The following is a 23,067-nucleotide window of genomic DNA, read 5'->3' as shown; positions in this document are numbered from 1 at the left end:
AGCCAGAGGGTCATCTGTACCCTTGCCCAATCCTGAGTCACCTCAGCTTTCTTGGACATGTCAGGTCTGACGAAATATCTCCAGGTAAAAACATGCCTTGACATCCTAGAGTGGCTTTCTACGTTATCTTGTTCTAAAGAACCACTTGGCCAGTGAATTTTGAAGCAGATAGGGACTTATGATATCCTAGAACCTCTCTTTCCCTGGAGAGCCATAGACACTCAGAGCGGCCACTCCTAAGAGGAGGCCCTCAATCCGTCAGCCGTAAAAGCCCAGGCTGAACCTGCACCACCCTTAGTCACAAGCTGCCACTCTCGGCTGCCACTAACTTCATCCGCTGAAATACTCTTCCCATCTCTCACCTTTTGGGGTTCATGATTGACATGAATTTACAAAACTGCTGAGCCGAAAGCTCATGGCATACCTTTACTCAGGCTGCTAAAGGGTTGGTAGAAAGAAGAAAACATATTTGTTCCAATGAAACCTCTGCAGCCGGGCCTGCAGCTCAGTGGTGGAGAAGTTGCCTGGCATGCATAAGGCCCTGGGTTCTATCCGTCTTCATATCTGTGTAATAAGGGGCTGCGTCCCTTCCTGGCCTCATGGCCTGGAACACTGCAGAGTTGTCGCTGACCTTAAGCCACGTCCAAGGCTACTGATACAGTATTTGTTTGCATGTTGGCATCTAGGTTGAAGCACAATGGGCACTCAGATGTTACCCAGATGTGCACTCTCCCACTGGCTGTCTATTAAGTACACAGGCTTCTATTGGTCTCCCTGCCTGTCTATTAAATACACAGGCTTCCATTGGTCTCCCTGCCTTCCTTGCTGTTTGAGGATAGGTCCGGAGTCTCAACAGCTGGAGCCAAGCCCTCACCACCTCCTGCCAGCTTCAGCTACCAGGCTGGGGACAGCTGTGGGGTAAGGACAAAGCAGGACACCCAGGAGGGCAGCTGCATCACACACTGGTTTGTGGATCTAAGGGGCTGGTCAGGAGGGGCTGGGTCGGGCTGTGACCCTGCAAAGAGATGCTCCTGTGGCCATCTGTGGCCTTCCCGCCCTGTCTTCCCAGTGTGGTCTGCCTGGTCTTCCCTGAACACTCCGCCAAGCTCTAGTGTTCAAGTCCTTTATGTGAACACAATGTTGGGGAAATATGCGTTTAATGACCGTCTCCACTAGATAAAGTAGCAGCTGCTTGGGCTCCCGCTACTTTAACTGCAATCTACTCCAGCATTTCTCCCTTTCTCGCCCTCATTAGCTAGAGTCACAGCTGTAGAGAATGGAGTAATGCCACGGCGCCATTCAGTATGTCCCAGACCTCATGTTGGCAACTAGACAGGGAATCCTTTCTACACAAGGCCACAGCTGCCCAGGGGGCCACACTGGGTCCGGAGAGCCATGTGGCTTGGAGAGAGCCCGGGCTTATCAAGAAGCTCACTGGCATGGCCGTCTCTGGATCTCCGCTAACTCGGGGGCAGGCCCTGCTCCCCTAAGCAGCTCTGGGTCCACGGTGCACTAGTGGAAGACGAGTCACGTGACGGAGGCAGCCTGCAGAGGCGCCTCTTGGCTCCTCCCCATCAGCTTGTTACCAGGAAACACCTGTGGAGACTCTTCACACAGGTACGTGCTCACGTTAAGAGAAGCCAGGGGGGCTCCCTCCACTACACACAAGAGCCTGTGTGTGCAGACAAACGGCATTTGTTAACCTGAAAGGAACGGCTACTGAAAGACTACGACTTCAAAAGGGATAGCTTTCCCCAGCAACGCGGCCCGCGGAGCCTGCCTTTCAAGGCTCCGTGCCCTCTGGTCCTCCCCTAAGAGGCTAAAGTGTCCATTGTCACTGAAATACAAGAATAGCAGCTTCAAACCCACAGTTGGTCACACAACCGATCAACAGGCAGGCAAGGGGGATAACGCGCTACACAGCCAGGGACCTAGGAGGCAGAGAGGGGGACATTTTGAGACACAAGGGAACAGGTGGATCTGGCTTCAGAAGAGGAGGCCACGCGGTAGCTTTCTCATTTTACTCGAACAGGAGAGTGGTTTGTTCTGCTGGTAATTTAGTCAGGTGGGAAGTTTTAAATACGAGGGGGAAGAGAACGCTTATTTCACTTGAAGAACTTAATCTCCGTGTCAACACAATCATAGAAAAGGTCCCCCACTTCAGTGGGGTCTGGGGGGTGGGCGCTGCTCAGGATTTCTTCCATGGCTTCCAAGCCTTGCTTCTCCAGCTCCAGCATGGTGTTTCTCAGCGTGCGACCCTGTTCCTGTGGAAGGACACAGTCACACGTCAGCAAAACTAGGCCTTGTGGCAGTGGCACTGACCGCTCCAGGCTTCCTGTCGGCAGTCCCATCCACCCACTCCAACCTGTTCCCAAACACTGTTCTGGAATGTGCCGATGCCACTGGCCCACTTAGAGCATGCATATGGCTCCCTGCTATCTCCAGGATGCACTGAGGACTCCCAGGTGGCACTGGGGAAAGCCACCAAAGTGGCTGCATCCCTCTGTGCCTGGCACTGTCTCACCATCTCACAGGCCCCACTCAATGCTTGACCCACTTGTGCCCAGTCTCAGGCCTCCATGGAAGACCTTTCCTCCAGAACCCCACACTCGGTGCCCTTCTTCCTGCCGTGGATGCTGTCTCTGTCTTGCGCTGGCCTGCCTGGATGACCGTATCTTCCATTAGACCATGATTTCCTAAGAAACTGGAACTGGTCCTATTTTGTGTCTGCCAATGACTGGGGCATAGTAGGCATTCTCCAAAGATGTCTGTTGGGTGAATAAATAATTGCTCAGTGAATGTCTGTCTCCTGGTCACTCTTTTTCTGAGAAGAGAGCTCTTCTTCCAAGTGGGGTTCACTCATTTACAGTGCGTGACAGTGTAAGCAAGCTTCCAGGTGCCCAATTTGCCCAGACTGAAGACGCTGCCCTCCCCATCCACTCACCACTCCCACCACTATCCTCTCTCAAACCGAGGATCACTCCTAACTTTCAAAACTCAGCCTCATCATCCATCCCTGGTCACACGGCCCTTTCTACCTCTGCATTCTCAAAGCCCAATATCCACAAAGCCAGACACGCGAGTGACATCTTCAGTCTACACGGGGCTTTCTGTCCTCTACTAGAAAATAAGCACCGTCAGGAAGGAACCTGGGCGGCCCTGGGTGTCGTGCAGTGACTGCATTCCAGGTTCCAGGAAGAATCTGACTGGGAAGACAGACGTCAAATCGCTACGACTTCTACATGACAAATGGTTATTTCTGCGGAACAGAGGAGCAAGTTCTACAAAAAGTGACACTATCCTTCTCAGAGATACTCTCTCGCTTCATCAGGATTTGCTGCTGGTCTTGCTCTTTCTTTATGTCCTTTGTAGAGAGTCCACCATGCCAAAGAGGTTCAGCTTGCCCAGGCACCGATTTATCTAAAAGGTATCATTTTCTTCAAGACAAATTAGACCTATTAAGAGTTGTTACATAAGTGCTTGGGGAAGCAGATGAAAGTCTAACAACCACACTCCTTCCTCCTCCTTACAGCAAAACAGAGGCATGAATTTTAAATGAAAGTTCATCACTAATGGTTGCTGGGAACATTGACTGGGTGCTAAGGAAAATATATTAGATTTTTTGATTATTTGTTTATTTATTTGAATCAATGTCTTCTGACTTAATTGGCCAAAGCTTTGAAGATAGGTGGAAGTATCACTTTGAGCAATTACTTAAAAAAAAAAAACTGGTAAATTAAAAATCTTTTTTTAAACCCTATTTGAGCCAGGTGTGGTGGCACACTTCTATAATCCCATATTTGGGGAGGCTGAGACATGAGAATCGCAGGTTCAAGGGATGCCTCAGCAACTTAGTGAGACACTGTCACAAAATAAAAAAATAAAAAGGGCTGGAGATGTAGATCAGAGGTAGAAGGCACCCATGGTTCAGTCCCCAGTACTACATACAAAAGAAGCCTGTATCTGTATTGTGGTAAAATACACATAACATAAAATCCAGAGCATTCACACTATTGTACAAACATCACCTCTCTTCATCCCCAGGCCAGTTCTGGAGAATTGCTTTTCTGAAATGACATATGATTACCTCTCTAAATAAAGGATTGCCATCAGGGATAGTTTTTTACCCCCAAAAAATAAACAACGAATTTTTAGAGAGCACATAAGCAGCCATCCTGTCTGGCACCTTCCTGTTTATTACTCGTAAGACAACAGTATATGGGAGAGATTCCTAATCTGCTGGATTCCAGAGTAACAGCAGAAGCAGTTTGATCAGGTTTCAGGAGAGTGGGTAGAAAAGCCCAGGGATAGCTGCTTCCTGGAAGGAGCCTGTCCAGCTGGAGAGAAGGGAACAAGCTTGCTAACGCCTCCCTGCCTCCTGATGGCCACCCCACCGCCCTCACCCAAGCTCACCTGGTCACTCTCCATGACAGCCCGCGCCCACTCGTGGGCCTTGTACAGCTCATGCCGGCGGTCTGGTTTCTCCTGGAATCGGGGCTCCTTTTTGGCAGGGTCATCATCCCCAAAACAGGGGGACTGTGCCTTGGGAACAGGCTTTACATCATCAACAAAGATGAAAGGCTTGAATATGGACCTGGAGAGAAAGGAGAGCCGTTTCAGCCTGGGGCCGGGAGACACCCCGACACTGAGCTTTTGTCCAACACGCTTTCTGAGCCAACTTTCAGGGGCTGGGTGCATGCCAGGAGAGACACAACTGCATGTCTTAGTGGCTATTTTAGCAAAACTAACAGCCATTTACAGGCCTCAAGTTCTCCTTTTTACGGCGAGGAGACATCAAGACAGACGTTCTCTGTTCTGCAAAGACTATTTAAGAAGCCTCTCTCAGTTGTATAAAAGAAGGCAAATAGATGCGTAGCATCCTGCAGAAGGGGTATAATGGGCCATCAATTTGAGGTGAAAGAGGTTTGCCATTTTCCCTCCTGGAAAGAAAGGGTCTTATGTTTTCATTACTGAGGTCCTATTTTATTGGAAAATCTTTGTAATACCTCTCACAGACTCAAGGAGGGGACAGATTAAGACAGATGAAGCAGAGGATCCCAGAGAGAGACCCCAAGGGGGACGTGTGGAGAAGCTGCAGTCGGGTGGTGAGAGGCTCAGCGCTGGGCATAGTGAAGGTTCGTGCCCGGCTCTTCACATTGTCAGGCAGAATGGTTGTATCTTAGGGGACACTGCTGCATACAGGTGTTTAAGTGTGCAAGTACATATGCAGAGCTGGGTACACACACACACACACACATACACACACACACACACACACACACACACACACACACACGCACACAAATGCCCACAGCTAACTATAGGAGAATGAGTCTTATTCTCCCCTTTACCCCCAGAGAAAACACTGCTGGGATGCAGGACACCACTAGATGAGAGTTGCCTGATGTCAGCCATACCACACAGGGGACCCTGTCTCAAAAAATAAAAAGAGCTGTGGGTGTGGCTCAGAGGTAGACGGTGCTCTGGCATTTGGCCACGTTGAATCTCGGGTGGCAGGTTGGAGGAATGTATGCCCATTAGCAACCCAGAGAGATGGAATGTCTTGACCGAAGTCATATATCCAATAGTGTCAAAGTAACACTGCCCGTGGGTGGTGACCACCTTCCCTGCCACCCAGTCAGGAAGCGGCCCCCTCTGTCATGTGCCTGGAGTGCCCCAGAGCATCTGTGGATGGCTCCCACAGCCACACACATCCAAGAAGGCCAGGAGCCCCATGTGCTTCGGTTCCCAGGGCTCTCTCAGAATGACCTGCAGAAAGGTCACCGAGGCTGGAGTTCACCCCGGTCACTCAGCCTCTACGTGCTGTGGTATGACATGAATATAAGATGTTAGGTCCGAAAGGGGAAAGTGCTTCCCACGGCCAAAGGCAGCCCGGTGGCTGGCTACCGAAGGAGGCCTAAAGCTGAGAGAGGCCGGCCCGATGCTGCACACATGTAATCCCAGCACTCAGAAGCTGAAACAGGAGGATCGCAGGTTCGAAGCCAGTATCAGCAACTTAGCAAAACCCTTTTTCTTCCCCCTAAAAAAAAATTTTGTCTGGAGGTATAGTTCAGAGATAGAATGTTACTGAGTTCAACCCCCAAATCTTACACACACACCAAAAAAAAATCGGGGTGTAGCTTAGAGTTAGAATGTCTTGAGTTCAGTTCCCAGTAACACACACACACACACACACACACACGCTGCATGAACTACTTTAAAGAGACCCTCGTGAAGGACAGTTGGGCCAGCAAGCCCATGGGCAGCACTAACGGGGGCCCTGCCCTGCAACCTCCTGCTCCCGACAGGACAGCCAAGGCCCGACCCAAAGCAGAGCAGGAGCTTCCAACATGGACCTGCGGAACTGCAGCCTCCTGCGACACCTGGAGGCAAAGCCAGGAAAAGTGCCCCTCCCAAGGCGCCCTTGCCTTCACTGCCCTACTGTCCTCCTCTCCTTCCAAAACCTTGTGATGGAGGCACCAAGCCAGTGTTTGCATAAAAAGAAAAGAATGTGCTTCCTCATTTTGGACGAGCAGGAAAATTCACACGAAAACCTCTCATGTCTTAGAGCCTAGCAGTTTTCAAAAGGTTTGCATCTGAGTCTCACAGTACTTGCTCTTCGCTAAGTCATTCATTCCGTACAGATGTGTTGAGTTCTGAGTGAGCAGCAGACACAGGTACTGGGGATACAGCAGGGAACGTGCAGGGCAAAGACTTCTGTCCATTTTACAGGTGAGAAGACTGAGATCCCGTGTCCAAAGTCACATTCCTAATAAGATTCTAGAACTCAATTCAGATTCTAGAACTCAGTTCAGATCTTTCTAATCCAAAGTCCTTTTCCTAGTGTTCCACGCACACTGTGCTATTACAAAAATAACAATAATTTTTTGTGCTCTAGGACTTGGGATCTTGGTGGCCAGTCAGCAGTTCCAACTTCTCTAAGGGTGAAGATAGGAGAGAGTGTGTTGGGAGAATTCGGAAGGGGAGGAAAAGGGAGGGTGCCATTGTGCCTAAGACCCTTGACCCCACGAACCTGCAGGCTGAGCCCCCGAGGCTGCAAAGGCTGAGTGAGTTAGGGTGCCCAGGTTTGCCATCTTTTCTCCAGTAACAAAAAGGTTCCACCTGCAGCTAATATTGGAATGATTTATGTGATACAGACTTGGCCGATTCAATTTAGCCTCTCACTCTTAGCACACTGGGAGAAGAGGAAGAAACAAAGAAAACTCAGAAAAAGACAGAGAGTGCGTCTCTCAGGCACTCTGCCACTAGGTTAAACACCCAATTTTCTTATAACTTCTACTTTCTCTCCATCTTTTGATGTACAAACCCATCATGTATCTAGATTACTTACAAGTGAAAGTCTCTTAGTGCTGTGCTGGTCTAACAACTATATCTCTGAAACAAATAAAAAGCCTAGATTTATGGTGTCTGCTGACTTTTGTGGTGTAAGTACCCCCTCTGTGGCCTATTTCAAGCTAACAGTGGCATCCAGACACCGTGGGGTGGAGCAGAGAAAGCACACAATTAGCTCTTCTTGCCCAAGACTCTAAATTATAAGCTGTCTCAAAATGTCAAGGTACCTCTCTGAATACTCTTTCCTGCTCAGCTCAGCTCTCCACATCAATGAAGCTTTAACAAGTACTGGCTTCCTAGAAAATGGCCTCCCCAGGCCAGAATCAGTACACTCGAGCCAACTGGGGTTACGGCATCAGTGAGTTACCAGCTGGCTCAGCAGAACACTATGATGGAATTTGCCTTATCAATAAAATTAATTAAAGGGCTTTCACATCTCTGGCAGTCATTCAAACTCCAACTCTGTGTGTGTGTGTGTGTGTGTGTGTGTGTGTGTGAGAGAGAGAGAGAGAGAGAGAGAGAGAGAAAGAGAGAGAGAGAGAGAGAGAGAGAGAGAGAGAGAGAGAGAGAGAGAGATACTGGGAATTGAACCAGCCCTTTTTATTTTTTGTTTTTGTTTTTGAAACAGTCTCGCTAAGTTGCAGAGAGTCTCCCTAAGTTGCTGAGGCCGTCCTTGAATCCACAAAACCTCCAGTCTCAGCCTCTCAAGTGCAGGCGTGTGTCATCATGCCTGGCTTCAAATTCTAACTTTTGTATCTCCTTCCAACTTCCAAACTTACATGGTCCCTGGCATGTAACAGAGGGGGGGATGAAGGAGGGAAACGCTAAGGAGAAAAGTGGATGTGGCAATAAGTCATTTCAAGAAAAAAGATCTGTAAGTTAATACAAGGAATAAAGGCCAGAGAGGTACCCAGCCAGAACAACCTTAGTGAGATCACATCCTTCGTCCTAACATTAACTGGGAGGGAGCAATACTATGCTCCCCCTTTGAGCGTGATCATTTGCAAGCCCACCACTCTGAAACTACCTCCTGAAAACCCCTAATATTGTTAGCACTAGCCAGAGCCAGCTAAGGCTGCCTTAATGTTACTACCTTAAAACCCAAGAGCAGTTCATTATGTTTCTGCTGACAAAATAGAAAGCGTTGAACATGCCCAGTTACAGAAGACATCAAAATGTTGAACAGGAAGAAAAATGATCTACAACGGTTCTACAGTCAGAACAGGAGATGCAGCCCATGTTACCTACCATAAAAGATGAAAATTAATGTCTACAGAAAGGGCCTTAGTGTTCTACAAGGTCTTTTTAATTAATTTAACCATGACTAATTTTCTTTTAAAATTACTTGAAATTTTAAATTTCAGAAAGCTATTTCTTAACCCACCTCTATAACTGGATTAAGCCAATTACTCTAGCCGAGGAAATAGAATACCTTTATATTAGTGTGCTGGGAAGGCAGAAGCCCCTGTATCCTTAAGCAGAGTTAGAGCCCAAGTATCTGAGACATCAGGGACAATGAGGGCTGGCTCAGTCCCACCCACTCCTGTTTCCTAAAGAAGAAAGTCCAAAGCCCTTAAGCAGAGCATTTTAGATGCTTTGAAATAGAACTCGCCCTGCCCGTGTGCATCCATAGTCCTCCCCAGAAGCTACTGAGCCATCGGCACCGGGGGAGCAAGCCGGCTTCCAGTCCGTCAGGAGGGAGACCCAGGCACCAAGGAGAGGAGGGCCCAAATCTGAGGTAGGGCCGTGGAGCTAAGGGTTCACAATTGGGCAGAGAACCAAGAGGAAGTGACTGGAGAGGACAGGCATCCAGGGAGCTCGCCAGGAAACCTGAGCGGTTGTGGCCACGTGATGGTGGCTGGGCTTGATTAGTGGGAGGGTGGGAGGAAGGAGAGATGAAAAGCTGATCAGCAGCCTGGCCCACCTGAAGACACTCCACTCGCCTGTAACACCGTGTCATGCTGCTTCGTGGCTCTGTCCCTGTGCAGATCTTCTACCCGGGATGTGATTTCTGCTGTGCTTACCTACCACACTCCTACTTGCCCCACAACACCCAGGGCTCAGAGGCCCTTCCTCTGGGAAGTTTTCCTCACTACCTCACTTGTGCTACTACTTTCGCTGTACCCACCTCATCCCTAGTACTCAAACCAGCGCAGTATGTGGTACGCAGTTAAGATGCTTAGTTCATATCTCTTGAGTAAATGAAAAACTAAGAATAGCTTACACTAAATTCAGTCATCAGATCTTGTTAGAAGGCTCTGCTGATATTGGCAACAGCTTTTTTAAAAAGTGAAGCCAAAGGATCAGAAGAGGTGCTTGGTTTTTCTCCTGAGTCATCTAAGATAAACAGATAGATATAGATAGATAGATGATGATAGATAGATAGATAGATAGATAGAGATAGGAAGAGGAGGAAGAGGAGGCGGAAAGGGGGGGAGAGATCTTTATCTTATATTTTTGACACAAGAGGAGAATATTTTCAGCTATAAAAGGAGTGAAATTTAGCATCAGATTGATTCTTTGGTAGGAATTTCAAAGATTTAACCACTGACATTCAAAAAACATTAGGTTTTGAGCTAATGGAACACCTGAAAAACGGCAGTCAACCCACTGGAACAAACACACTTCTAGAGCTTTTCCTGCTGAGGAGCAGACTTACCCGACTGACTCAAGGTCCACCTTGCAGATTCTAATACAAGTTTGGGTCAAGGTATCCATATTTCTCAAAAACTACCCCCAAGTGATTGTAATAGTGACCAGATGCAGAACCCCCTGAATGAAGCTTCTACACGACTGATAGTGTGGACTGTGGTATGCGTAACTGAAGGTCACCAGAGGAGAGGGGCTGCTGCCTACTTGGCAATTCCGAATAGTTGTCATAAATAATAGTTAAATCAGCCAGGCGTGGTGGCTCACGCTTGTAATCCCAGCATTCGGGAGGCTGAGACAGGAGAATCGCGGTTCGCAGACAGCCTCAGCTACTTAGTGAGGCCCTTTGCAACTCAGTGAGACCCTGTTTCAGAATAAAGAATAAAAAATAGGGCTGGGGGTGTAGCTTGGAGTTAGAATGCCCCTGGGTTCCATTCTCAGGGGCAAAATAATAATAATAATAATAATAATAATAATAATAATAGTTAAATCTACTGTGTAGGTGGATTATCTCATTTGATCTTCCCAACAAGCATAAAAATGTAGGGGCCAGTCTTATGCCCACTGCATAGTTACAGAAACTATAGCTTGGAGTAGTTAGGTGGCAGACTGTGATTTAGATTCCTGGTCATTTATTCTAGAGGCTATGTTCTTAACCACTGTGAAATACTGCGCCTTTGCTGAAGTACGTGGGCAGAAAGCAGCTCTCTAGAGTGGTCAGGACATGTGAAGTTACCTACATCTGTGTCACCACTTGGACTGCTTTGTCCAATAACTCACCAGAACTGGTTCTTTTGATAAATCTTGGGAATTCCTGTATCTCTCAGTGGGTTTTCCTCATTTTTGTATCCCTTGCCCATAGCCCAGTGCTTGACCCATGTTATATTCTCAATAGTTATTCAATGAATTTAAAACACCATTTTGTTCCTGTGATTGTACTAAACACCAGGTGACTATGGCCACACACTTCACTTGATTAAATCTCCTTGTGCCACACTGCACGTTCTGAGACTGACTGAAGAGATGTGCTTTTGCAATCCGAGGGGAGGACATGGCCAGTACTCGACGCACTCTGGATGAGAAGTACACCGACTCTGCCTCCGTGAATGGGTCTCAAACAAACCTGGAAGGATCTGGGGTCCCGGTGAAGTAGTGAATGCATGGCGAGTTTCTCTTCTGAGGCAGGACAGATACCACACTGGCTGTGGTGAGAAAAGATTCAGAGTCTACGCAGACGCCGCCGGCTTTGTCCCGTAAGAGGTCAATCATCGTCTGCACAGTGATGCTTTCTGCAGAGAAGAAAACGGGAGATGTACCTGTGCCGGGTTGTGACCAAAACCCATTCACTCCTTTTTCTTTTTACTAATAAAACCCATGGAATCATAGCTGGAAACATAACTACTCAACTACAGAATATATTTCCCAGCTTCCTTTGTGTCTAGGTGGGACCATGTGATAAATTCTGACCAATGGGAGGTGAGCAGAAATGGTGCACGCAACTCTCTGGTCTTCACTTTTCTCCCTTCCTGTTATAGGATAGTCAGAGCTGTTAGGACTATTTTCTCTGCATTCAGATGAATGGATGAACACACCCTTGAGTACATACATACCCCATATCTACATGTCCCCTCTGGTTATAATTTTTTAAACCACCATTTCAGTCTGTGTTCACAAGGATGGAATCAGAAAGTCACAGAGTGGGAAAGTTTGCTAGCATGATGCAAATCTTCTTTGTAAATCTCAATTTACAATGTGTCTCACACCTAAAAACATTCACAGCGTCTTTGATTTCTTCAGCTCTCCAATGTTTAATCCCCTCAGTGCCTCATACATTAGTGTATTGGTTTGGGTTGGGGGGGGAGGTGTGGTGTTACAGATGGAGGAGAGGGCCTAGCACATGCTAGACAGGTGTACCACCCCGCTCTCCATCCCCAGCCCACAGGTATTGATTTGAAGCACAATCCACAGTTGGTAATATTTCTTAAGTCTCTTAATCTCCACCTCTCATTTTTTCTCCTTGACTGTTATTTATGCAAGAATTTAGGTCATTTTCCCTATAGTTCTGCACAATCTTAACTTTGCAGATGTCATCCCCCTGGGGTCCTCTAATACATCCTTTTCTCCTTTGTATATCCTAACTAGAGCCAGGTGTGGCAGTGCACACCTTTAATCCAAGGACTTAGGAAGCTGAAACAGGTATATCATGGGTTTGGACCAGCCTCAGCAGCTTAGTGAAATCCTATCTCAAAGTAAAAAAATAAATAAATAAGCCGGGCATGGTGGCACATGTTTGTAATCTCGGTATTTGGGAGGCTGACAGCCTCAGCTACTTAGTGAGGCCCTTTGCAACTTAGTGAGACTGTTTCAAAATAAAAAAAAAAAAGTACTTGGGGTGTAGTTCAGAGGTAGAATGTCCCTGGACTCAATTCCCAGCACCTCAAAATAAATAGATAGATAGATAGATAGATAGATAGATAGATAGATAGATAGATAGGGCTTGGGGTGTAACTCAGAGATAGAATGTCCCCTGGGGCCAAGGGTTTAATCTTCAGTACAAAAAAATAAGTTGTTGTGTGTGTGTGTGTGTGTGTGTGTGTTTTTCAGAAACTTCGGAAGTTTTGTCATATTTAGGGTTGATCTTTTAGCAAAATGGTTTAATAACTTTCATCAAGCTGATGAAAAGCTGATTTAAATTTTGTTTCAATTTAAAACAATTTTATTTCAAATTTATTTTATTTCAAATTCCCATCCTAAAATGAATATTTTCTTACCTTCCAATCCAAAATATATTACTTAGATTTATAGGGAGAGAAAAATTCTAAAGCATTCTAGATTGGGAGACAAAAAACTTTTTCTGAAGAATCAGAAAAATATTTTAGAATTATGGGCCATGGGGATTCATTGCAACTTCCCTGCTGCAAGTGTGTGTGCGCATACATGTAGATAAGGGGTATGTATGTACTCAAGGGTGTATTCATTCATTCATCTGAATTCAGAGAAAATAGTCCTAACAGCTCCGACTATCCTATAACAGGAAGGGAGAAAAGTGAAGACCAGAGAGTTGCGTGCACCATTTCTGCTCACCTCCCATTGGTCAGAATTTATCACATGGTCCCACCTAGACACAAAGGAAGCTGGGAAATATATTCTGTAGTTGAGTAGTTATGTTTCCAGCTATGATTCCATGGGTTTTATTAGTAAAAAGAAACACACACACACACACACACACACACACACACACACTTCATGGATGTCATGAGGTAAGCAGTGTCTTGCCATGAGCTCCTACCACAATGCGCTATCTGGCCACAGGCCCAAAAGCACCGGAGCCAACTGACCATAGGATGAAACCTCTGAAACCATGAGTCAAACAAACCTTTCTTCCTTATAAGTTGATTATCTCCAGTGTTTTGCCACAATGACAAAAAGCTGGCCAACACAGTGTGGCTGTGCTCCAATTGTTTTATTTACAAAACAGGCAGCTGTCGCAAGATATAATTCGCTGAGACTTATTCTAAATGATCAAGAGTCTGACTTACAAAATACATATAAAGCTAGCCAATATAAAATGTTGGGTTTTTGAAAAGGTTTCCACTCAGGCACAAAGGTAATAAGTTAGGTAGTCAACACATTTACCTAAATATGAATTCTGATTGAGTCAGAAACTGGGTGGTCGATCAAGGGTTTGTGAATGGAATTTAACACAATTCCTCTCAACAAAGGCTCATGGAACAAAAGATTATACGGGCATCACAAAAGGGTTTTAAGATGCCTAACAGATAACATCCCTGTTCTCGAGGCCCAGCAGGCTGTCAGGACTTAAAGAAAAGAGAATATAGGGAGAAGATAAGTAAACAAATATTGACCCTTAGAAAGCTGCAGTGCGTATTACAAAAGACAATAGGATTGCATCGATGCTCAAAGGAGAAATAACATCAGTAGGAACAGCCAGGTGTGATGAGGCACACCTGTAATACCAGTGCTTGGGAGGCTGAGACAGGAAGGGCGAAGGTTCGAGGTCAGCCTCAGCTACTTAGCAACACCCTCAGCAACCGAGCGAGACCTTGTTTCAGATTAAAAATAAAAAGGGCTGGAGGTGCAGCACAGAGGTAGAATGCCCCTGGGCTCAATCCCCAGTACCAAAAATAAAATAATCACCTAGTAGAGACACAGAAACCCTGTGGGTGAGGAGTAGTGTGTGAAAATCTTGCCCACCTATCCGGGCTTTGAGCGCAAGTTGGACTTTGCGTACCAGATCTATTCTCTACTCTCCTCTCTGTTCGCCCTTCTAGGTTTGAGCCAGTTCTCTGGCCCAGCCGCGGGACAGAGGGTATGAGGAGAACCGGAAAGGACAGAGTAACTCACCTTCCTGCTTGTCTAAGCTGTCTCGGACTGCACAGCAGTCTAGGTGGTTGTCAGCTGGAGAAAACACCTGGGAGAAGTTGAACTCCTCGCCTCCCGTCCACCAGCCTTGACTCTGCACGTAGGCCCTGAGCTCGGGGTGCTCTGCGTCCATCTTGGTGGTGAGCGAGAGCTGGTTGCAGACGCACCTCACGCCCTCTGCGGAGTGCAAAGCCCAGTTAGTAGAAAATACACTCAGGAAGACTTAGTCCCGAGGTGGAAATGTATAGGAAACCCTGATCCTGAAACCCTGACTTCACAGGGAGAAGTCAGTTCAATTTTGGAAGAGAGAAACACAATCCTTGGTCCTTGCTCTACTTCTGCCAGTCTTGATTGGGCATTATCACTTTTTATTTTATTTTATTTTATTGGTACTGTGGATGAAACCCAGGGGCATTCTACCTCCAAGCTACACCCCCTGCCCTATTTTTTATTCTTTATTTTGAAACAGGGTCTCAGTAAGTTGCAGAGGGCCTCACTAAGTAGCTGAGGCTGTCCATGAATCACGATCCTCCGGTCTCAGCCTCCCAAGCGCGGGGATTACAAGCGTGCGCCACCACGCCCAGCTTCAGTATCCCATTTTAAATGAGCAACAACTTTACTGATCTTAAATTCACACTCAAAGGAAATGCACAAAGCCCTTTATTCAAACTAGATAAGCCCCAAGTGTATATTGATTACAAGAAAAGTGAAAGGTTCTTTGGAAAAAGTACTGCAGTGAGAAGACGTAAAGGTTTGTAAAGAGTCCTCCTCAGCCAGGCTACAGAGCCCACGGGCTCTCCTCCCAGCCGGATTCCTTTGCATCTGAAAGAACCCTTTATACCGCCTCCCTAACTAAATATATATGGTATTAAAATAATATATGTTTATAAAAGTAAAATATATACAATATTAAAAAGCATACAAATCAGAGCTCAGTATGGTGGCGCACACCTGTAATTCCAGCATGTGGGAGGCAGAGGCAGGAAGATAGCAGATTTGAACAATTCAGTGAGGCTCTCAGCAACTTAGTGAGAGCCTGTTTCTTTTTTTCTTTTTCTTTCTTTCTTTCTTTCTTTCTTTCTTTCTTTCTTTCTTTCTTTCTTTCTTTCTTTCTTTCTTTCTTTCTTTCTTTTTCCAGTACTGAGGCTGGAACCCAGGGGCATTCTACCTCTGAGCTACATCTCTAGCCCTATTTTTTATTCTTTATTTTGAAACCGGGTCTCACTGAGTTGCAAAGGGCCTCACTAAGTAGCTGAGGCTGGCCAAGAACCGCGATCCTCCTGTCTCAGCCTCCCGAATGCTGGGATTACAAGTGTGCAGTCACCACGCCTGGTAACCCTGTTTCAAAATAAAATATAAAATAGGGCAACCTCCAGTATCCAAAACAAACAAAGAAAAAACAAATCAGATACTCCTTCATTCAATTTTTTCCAGGCAGGACTCAACATTTAGAAAAACAAAGTGGCAACAATACAAAATCATTTAAAATAACAGAATATGCTTATGAATACATGTACATCTGGCTATGTATATGTGTGTGCACACGTATGCAAATCCTAGGGGAGATTTTCCCCATAAAAATGAAAGTTCAGGTACATAAATCTAGGATCAGAAATGTGTGCCTTCTGAGCACACTCTCCCTCCATGAATGAGGGTCAGGCTGGCGGGCTTTCTATATTTTCTCCACTTCTGTATTTGCAGCCTGAGCTGCAAACACACAGAGGCCTTCAGTCTTCAGGATACTGTGCAGAGTGCAAACGCCCGCCAAGGCCATTCGAGTGAGCCTAACACGAGCTACAATCAGGCCATTACCTCCTGGACCCAGTCCCTAGACGCAGGTCAATGCTGGGCTGAGTGCTCCCTCAGATGTTTTATTTCAGTGATCTACACTTCCAGGGAGGAAGGGAAAAGGGAAAGGAAGACTGAGAAAGAAAACAGTTCAGATCATTTTATATCCACATGGCCAGGCAGCACTACCAATGTCACTGACATGCACAGGGAGAGAGAAGGCGGCGGGATGCAGAGGGAACACGCCAAGGGCTGTGTGCATGGGTGTCTGTGTGCCTTTGAATCTATGGTGTATATTTACAATGCACCAATAAAAGTATAAAAACAAACGAACAACAACAAAAACTAACGCCAAAAAACAAGATAAACATTTCTGGCTTTGGGAGGAGGTATTGCTCCTCTGCCATTTATTTGTTCAGAGGGTATCACAAATATAAAATTATGAGCAATGGAAAATAAAAAATGGTTTTGGCCTAACCAAGTGATTTTGACATCATTCAAAACTAAGCTATTTAAAAAAAAAAAAAAAGCTTTCATAAACAACCCCACAGCTGCTACTTTCCACGAAGGCTGATTTATAATTTATAGCAGACATTTGCTTTCAAGACTCAGCATTTGGAAGACAGAGTGCATTAAATCCTGCTGCCATCGATCACTTTGCTGCCAGGATCAGAGGACATGAAATCAATGAGTCCAAGGAATGGATGACTTCTTTTCTTTTCTTTTTTGCATTTAAATGTTTAGTAAAAAAAAAAAAAAAAAAAACATTCTTTCATTTTTGTGGAGATGGATCTTTTTAAGCTATTTTAGGAAGGGGATCTCGGCTTCTGAAATGCAGTCACAGATCAGAAAGTCTTCGATTTTACTTAAAAGCAACCTGATAGCTTTGAAACATGGCACACTAGCTTTCTACATCACTCTATACCCGGTATTATGGTTACTACTATGACCTGTTTGCATTCCCTCAAAATTAATATGCTGAAACCTTGTTGCCCAATGGACTGGTGGTAGAAGGCAGAGCCACTTGGCAGTGATTGAGTCATAGGGTGGCGCCCTCATGAGTGGGAACTGGGTTTTGCCCAGAAAACAGGCAGCGTCAAGAGTGGGCTTCCCACGTTTGCTCATCCCCCCACTCCGGATTCAGGAGATTCTAGGGCATCTCCAGAAATAGATGCCCAGAAGCGAAGAGATGCCTGGGTGTGAAGAGCCAGCACAGAGCGTGGTTCCTCTGTGGGCCCAGCCCACACCCATCCCAATCCTTCCGGTCCCCACAACTCTTCCGTTGCAAAGCCACTCACCTGTGATTCTCTCGGCAACCCAGTACTTGCCCACCGTCTCCAGCACCCAGGCTTCCTCACGGTCCACGAGTAGATATGCACTTTGGAAGCTGTGGCAGGAGCTTGCATCTTCATAATAATTCCCGCCTTGTCCGTGTTCTTCCAACAAGGAGACGATGACATCTAAGGCTTCTTTAGCTGTTGCACCTCTTTCTAAACCAAGCCTGAAGGAAGAAAACCAGAAGTGTACCATGTCACCTTATACCAGGGTGGCCGTTACCATAGCAACAGAAGAATGGGCAAGGCTGAGTCGTGAAGCTGTTGAGGCATGTAACACGTCAAATATGCAGACCAGTGTGCAAACACACGGCATCTTAACTCAGAACGCCTCCCTCACACAGTCAGACACAAGCGGACAGGACACTCCCTTTTCAGAGGCAGGAGGATCAGACGTGGTGGCTTCTCCCTCTAGAAAGGAACTCAGCCCCTCTTCCTCTCTGCTGACTGTCTCCCATGCAGCAGGCCGGCTCAGCTCCAGCCCTTAGAGAGCCCCCTTTGCTGAGGCCCCTGCTTCCTCCTGACTCCAGCCGAGGCAGGGAGAATCTCTGCCCGGCTTTGATCTACACACTCTATACCAGGTATTGTAGTTACTACTATGGCCTGTTTGCATCCCCTCAAAATTAATATGCTGAAACCCTGTTGCCCAATGGGATGGGAGTAGGAGGCAGAGCCGATTGGTGGTGATTAAATCATAGGGTGGCGCCCTCATGAGTGGGACTCCTGCCCTTATGAAAGAGGACTACCGCCTTGGCCCATCCATGATGGGAGGACACAGCAAGAATTAGAAGTGGGATCACACACCCCAAAAACTTAACAAGACCCTATTTCAAAATAAAAGGATTTGGGGTGTGTCTGGATGTAAAATGTCCTTGAGTTCAATCCACAGTACCACACACACACACACACATACACACACACAAAAAAAAAAATTAAATGGGCTCACACTAGACACCAAATGCTGCCACCTTAACTTGGACACCCCAGCTTTCAGAACCATGAGCAATAAACTCCTGTTGTTTGTAAGCCTCCCTGTTTGCAGCATTGTGCTATAGCAGTACAAATGGACTAATTAATTAGTAATTAAAGTGTATGGCTTCCAGCCACTGTCCTCTGTGCATATAATTTCCTCATGGATCTCGTTAGGAATGGGTGGCTGGCTAGGACACGATCAATCTTTCTTTCTTCCACTTAATTCCCTCCCACCTCTCAATCTACATCTGTCAGGATGGCTTATAGCTTCGCTTATCAAAAGTACACATATTCCTTCTGAAGCAAGACATCCATCTCCCTGTGGTCCTTCCATTTAATAAATGTTTTCAAGAGGGTACAGACGCTGCCTTCTGTGACCTTGGGCAGGTTTCATAATATCTGAACTTCAGACCCTGTGTCTCTGGGCTGCTGTGAGGATGGGTCTTATGAGGCAATGAATGTGAGCGGGCAGAGTACCAGTGCCTAGAACCAAATAGTGATGAGCAAGTGTCAGAGGCGAGAACATCAAGGCAGAGAAATAAGCAGCTCAGAGACAGAGGGACCTGACGCCTAGCTCCCGTGCGGCTGGGGCTGGCAGTATGATCTTGAGTAATGTGACCTTTTCAAACCTTTACCTTTTTATTGGTAAACACAGAACTGCCTCCCTCCTCGGGCCGGTAGGAAGGAGAAGTGCACACCACGCATGCTCATTTCATTCATTCATCTGCTCACTTGAATTAGAATTCCACTGGCAAGAACTCAAGAGGTTCAGAACAGAGCTACCAAGATGGCGGTAGAAGCCCATTCTTGGTGGATTTCCAGCTTGAGACGTGACTGCTACTAAAATTCACCCAATTCCGGGCTTCCTGAAAGGATATTCCACTGCTGTCGTGGAAAAGAAAAGATAATGCAGCTCTAAGCTGTGGACTTACTCTTGTAGCAGGCTTATGTTCACCGGAATCACGACGTGCCGATTCGTTGGACATTTCTCCTCGTGAGCTTATTTAGGAAGACCTTGTTACAAAGCCGTGATTTACAAAGCTAAGATAGGCCTCCCTCAAACCTCGTTACCATGTTGGCACGTTACCCATCTGACATAAAAAAAAGAAAAAAGAAGAAGCCTACGAAAAATAGACTTGAGTAGATGACTTCTTTTTCAACGTTTTCTTCTCAAAAAAAAAGAGTAGCAAAAGTGAATTGTCATCTTCCCTTGAACATCAGGAACAAACAAGAGGTCTGTGAGGGCTTTCCCGACCTGGAGCGGTACACGCTGTACACCCTCCTCCTTGCTAAGATCCCTGGCGGCCCCTGGTCACAATGTCACCCACACACGCCCCAGGGCCCTCATGCACACAAACGTAAGCTAGCAACACGTGCTCAGAAGGAACGGTCACAGGCAGGAAGGTCACAGGTTCAAGGCAAGCCTCGGTAATTTAGCAAGGCCCTCAGCAACTTAACAAGACCCTGTTTTAAAATATAAAAAATAAAATAGGGCTGGGAGGGGGAACAGGTACAGCTCAGAGACAGAAGGCCCTGGGTTGAATCTCCAGAACCACAAAAAATAAAAATAAAAAAAAGCATCTATCTGTTGTTTAGACTCCCCAGTCTAGGACATATTTGTCACAGCAGTCCATATGAACCAAGGAAATTAAGTGTTACATTCGTCTGGGGTGTTAAAATTTATTAAACACATTTAGACTGAGTCGTCCCTGACAGAGCAGATCAAAATGGAGTCACTCGTGTTAAATGCCCCATAATCAAACTGAAGTCAAGCTCTCAAGATGGAGAGAGATCCCAAAACAGAAGAGTTTATGAAAACAGTAGATTCCAATCTACCTGCGCCAGCGTAACAAGGAAGTCCCTTCTGCTTTACCCTTACAAACAAGGAAAAAGAAAGTGGCCTGAAGTGACCTCCTGTTTCCTATCCACTCTCTTCCTACTGCTCTGCGCCCTTGCGTCCACCATGTAAAAGCCTCTCTTCTGCTATTGCCTGGCGGGAGCTCTTATTTTGTACAATAAAGGCTGCCCTGGTTCACGCATCGTGACAAAAGCCCAGCTCGAACTTATAAAGCTAAATCTGTGCAATGTGGTCTTTTGAGAGAGGGGAGGGTGTGTGATCTCTTCTGACTCATCTCCACCGTTCAGTGTTTGGAGCCTCCAGACTCACCGAGAGTAGGAGTGAGGAGTGATCTAATGCGGAGGAGAGGCCCCTGCGGCCGGGTAAGGGGTGAGTGTGTGTGTGTGTGTGTGTGTGTGTGTGTGTGTGTGTGTGTGTGTGAGTGAGACTGGGGATGGAACCAAAGGCCTCTACCCTCTGAGCTATACCCCTCCATCCTTTTTATTTTATTTGTGTTTGTTTTTCTTTTCTTTTCTTTCTTTCTTTTGTTTTTTTGTGGTTCTGGGGATGGAACCCAGGGCCATTCTACCTCCGAGCTACACCCCCAATTCTAGTTTTTATTCTTCATTTTGAAGCAGGGTCTCACTAAGTTGCAAAGGGCCTCCCTAAGTAGCTGAGGCTGTTCTCAAACCGCGATCCTCCCGTCTCAGCCTCCCAAATTCTGGTGTGTGCTTGTTTTGAAACAGGATCTTTCTAGGTTGCTAAGAATCCTGCCCAACTGCTGAGGCTGGCCTTTAACCTGCCATCCTCCTGCCTCAGCCTTCCGAGTATATGCCACCATGCCTGGCTGAGCAATTCCTTTAACTTCCTTAAGCTCCAGTTTCCTCGTCTACCAAGTGTAAATAAGTAAAGAGACCTACTTCCCAAGGTTGTTGTGAGCATGTCTTCCTAGAATGTGGAGGGACAGTAACTCTAAGGACACAGGTCTTCCCTCCTATGGGTGCTGACTGGGCACCTTTCAAATCACTTGTGAGTTTTCACAGTAAAGATACGTGCAGGCTTTCCAATTTTTCACACTGGCTTCTTTCCTACAGCTTTTGTGTTTCTTAGTGTGCCGAGAAGCCGGGGGAATGTGTCCAGAATTGTGAGGTGTTCTGCGATACTGAGGTCAACTGGATTTTTGTGCCGAGGTTAAACACAACAAGCAGCAAGTCAGTGAGCAGAAAAAGAAGAGCGCAAAGAAGAGAAAAGGCACAAGAGACACGGAGCACGAAAAAAAGAACCAGTGGGTGCCAGTGTTCCCGAGGGAAAACCCAGATAAGCCCTCTGGTTCCCTGTCTCTTAACTGACTTAAAAATAAAAAATTTTGGCAATTTTACCCCTGGGCAATGCATTATTAGTTTTGCCGTAGACTTCACCTCTGACATGTAGTAAGATGCTAACGGTTGCCTAGGTTACCCTTCAGGGACTGAAGGCTGCTTCTGCTGAAAACACCGGGCCTTCTCATTAACCTACAGATGCCCCATGGGTAGATGGAATGGGATGTGAAGGGTTGGCGTCTCAGTCCCCATTTTGTCTGTCTCCTTGGCTGCCTCAACTTTTGAGTCAGATTCTACTCAGCTCTGTACAACACACACATACACACACACACACACACACACACACACACATTGAACATGTTATAAATATATATAAATATACATATGTATATGTTGAGAAATGTTTTGTCAAAACATTTACATATAAATACATATATGCAGATATATGTTGAGAGATGTTTTATCAAAACTCTAATACAGAGTTAACTTGCCCTTGAGTTGCCCAGTCTCTCCCCGCACCTTCAAGGCTAAAGACACCTACTGGCCATCATGATCAAAAACACCAGACCATGAAAGGAGCAAACACAGGTAATATTCGAGTTTCTGGGGCTCTCCACTGATTCCCAGGGAAGCCATGACTACTTCTCTCCCTTAGCCGCCTCTCCCCACCCTCATCATCCTTCCCCTAAGTCTCCTACCCCTCAGCCCTGGAGTTGATCTTTGTGAGCAAAGCTCCCTCTTCTCCACTCTTTGGCCACTGAATAAAGCATCTTCTATCCAAATCTCTGGCACTGGTTTTCTGTGGGATGGGTCTCTGTAGCTGGGCTCAGTAGTGCCATTTGGGAGAGCAGAGGGTTAAATTTCAGAGACTTTGAGACAACTGTTAAACAACTAAAAGCAAGCTTTTGTGGTGGGCACGCTTGTAATCCCCCCTCCCCCGCTTGGGAGGTGAAGACAGGAGGATGGTCCAGGTTTGAAGAGAGAGCCTCGCTGGCTTAAGAGATCCTGTTTCCAAATAAAAATATAAAAATAGGTCTGGAAGTGTAGCCGGGAGGTAGAAGGGTTTCCAGGAACCCCAGTACCACACACACACACACACACAAAAAGCTTGAAATCTCCATGATGGGAGTATTGATACCAAAGGTTTTGCAAAAGACCACCAATCAGGAATGCCCCCCCAAGCTGGTTATTTCCAGCATACCACTGACTGAAGGGTTCCACAGTCTCCAGGTTCTAATCCATGCTGAGGCCCAGATGCATCGTCATGAATGAGAGACCTTGGATTGTAACAAACACCAAAAAATGAATTCCCATTTTTCTGTTAACTCCTGTTAGCTGCTTGATACTTATATCCTCACAAAACATGCAAAAATGTGTCTTTGTGTCCTTTTTCCTCAGGGAAAATGAGACTTATTGCCAGTCACATAGAGAT

The 23,067-nt window shown here is 46.2% G+C and overlaps 1 protein-coding gene across 1 annotated transcript in view; it reads right to left on the bottom strand.

Moving 5' to 3' along the window:
- Window positions 1-2,105: 2,105 nt before the first annotated feature.
- Window positions 2,106-23,067, bottom strand: part of SCRN1 (secernin 1) — a gene marked incomplete at both ends in the record, with an annotated part of 43,988 nt that continues 23,026 nt past the window's right edge. The window contains 5 exons of the mRNA XM_080701527.1: window positions 2,106-2,264; window positions 4,414-4,594; window positions 11,126-11,291; window positions 14,368-14,562; window positions 17,472-17,674. Coding sequence (XP_080557653.1) covers window positions 2,106-2,264; window positions 4,414-4,594; window positions 11,126-11,291; window positions 14,368-14,562; window positions 17,472-17,674 — 904 coding nt within the window. The remainder of the gene's footprint in view (window positions 2,265-4,413; window positions 4,595-11,125; window positions 11,292-14,367; window positions 14,563-17,471; window positions 17,675-23,067) is intronic.

The sequence above is a fragment of the Muscardinus avellanarius genome (assembly GCF_963383645.1).
Source record: "Muscardinus avellanarius genome assembly, chromosome: 9".
In the NCBI taxonomy this organism is placed as follows: Eukaryota; Metazoa; Chordata; class Mammalia; order Rodentia; family Gliridae; genus Muscardinus; species Muscardinus avellanarius.
The sequence above is the reverse complement of the archived record's forward strand: the minus strand, read 5'-3'. Positions and strand labels throughout refer to the sequence as shown.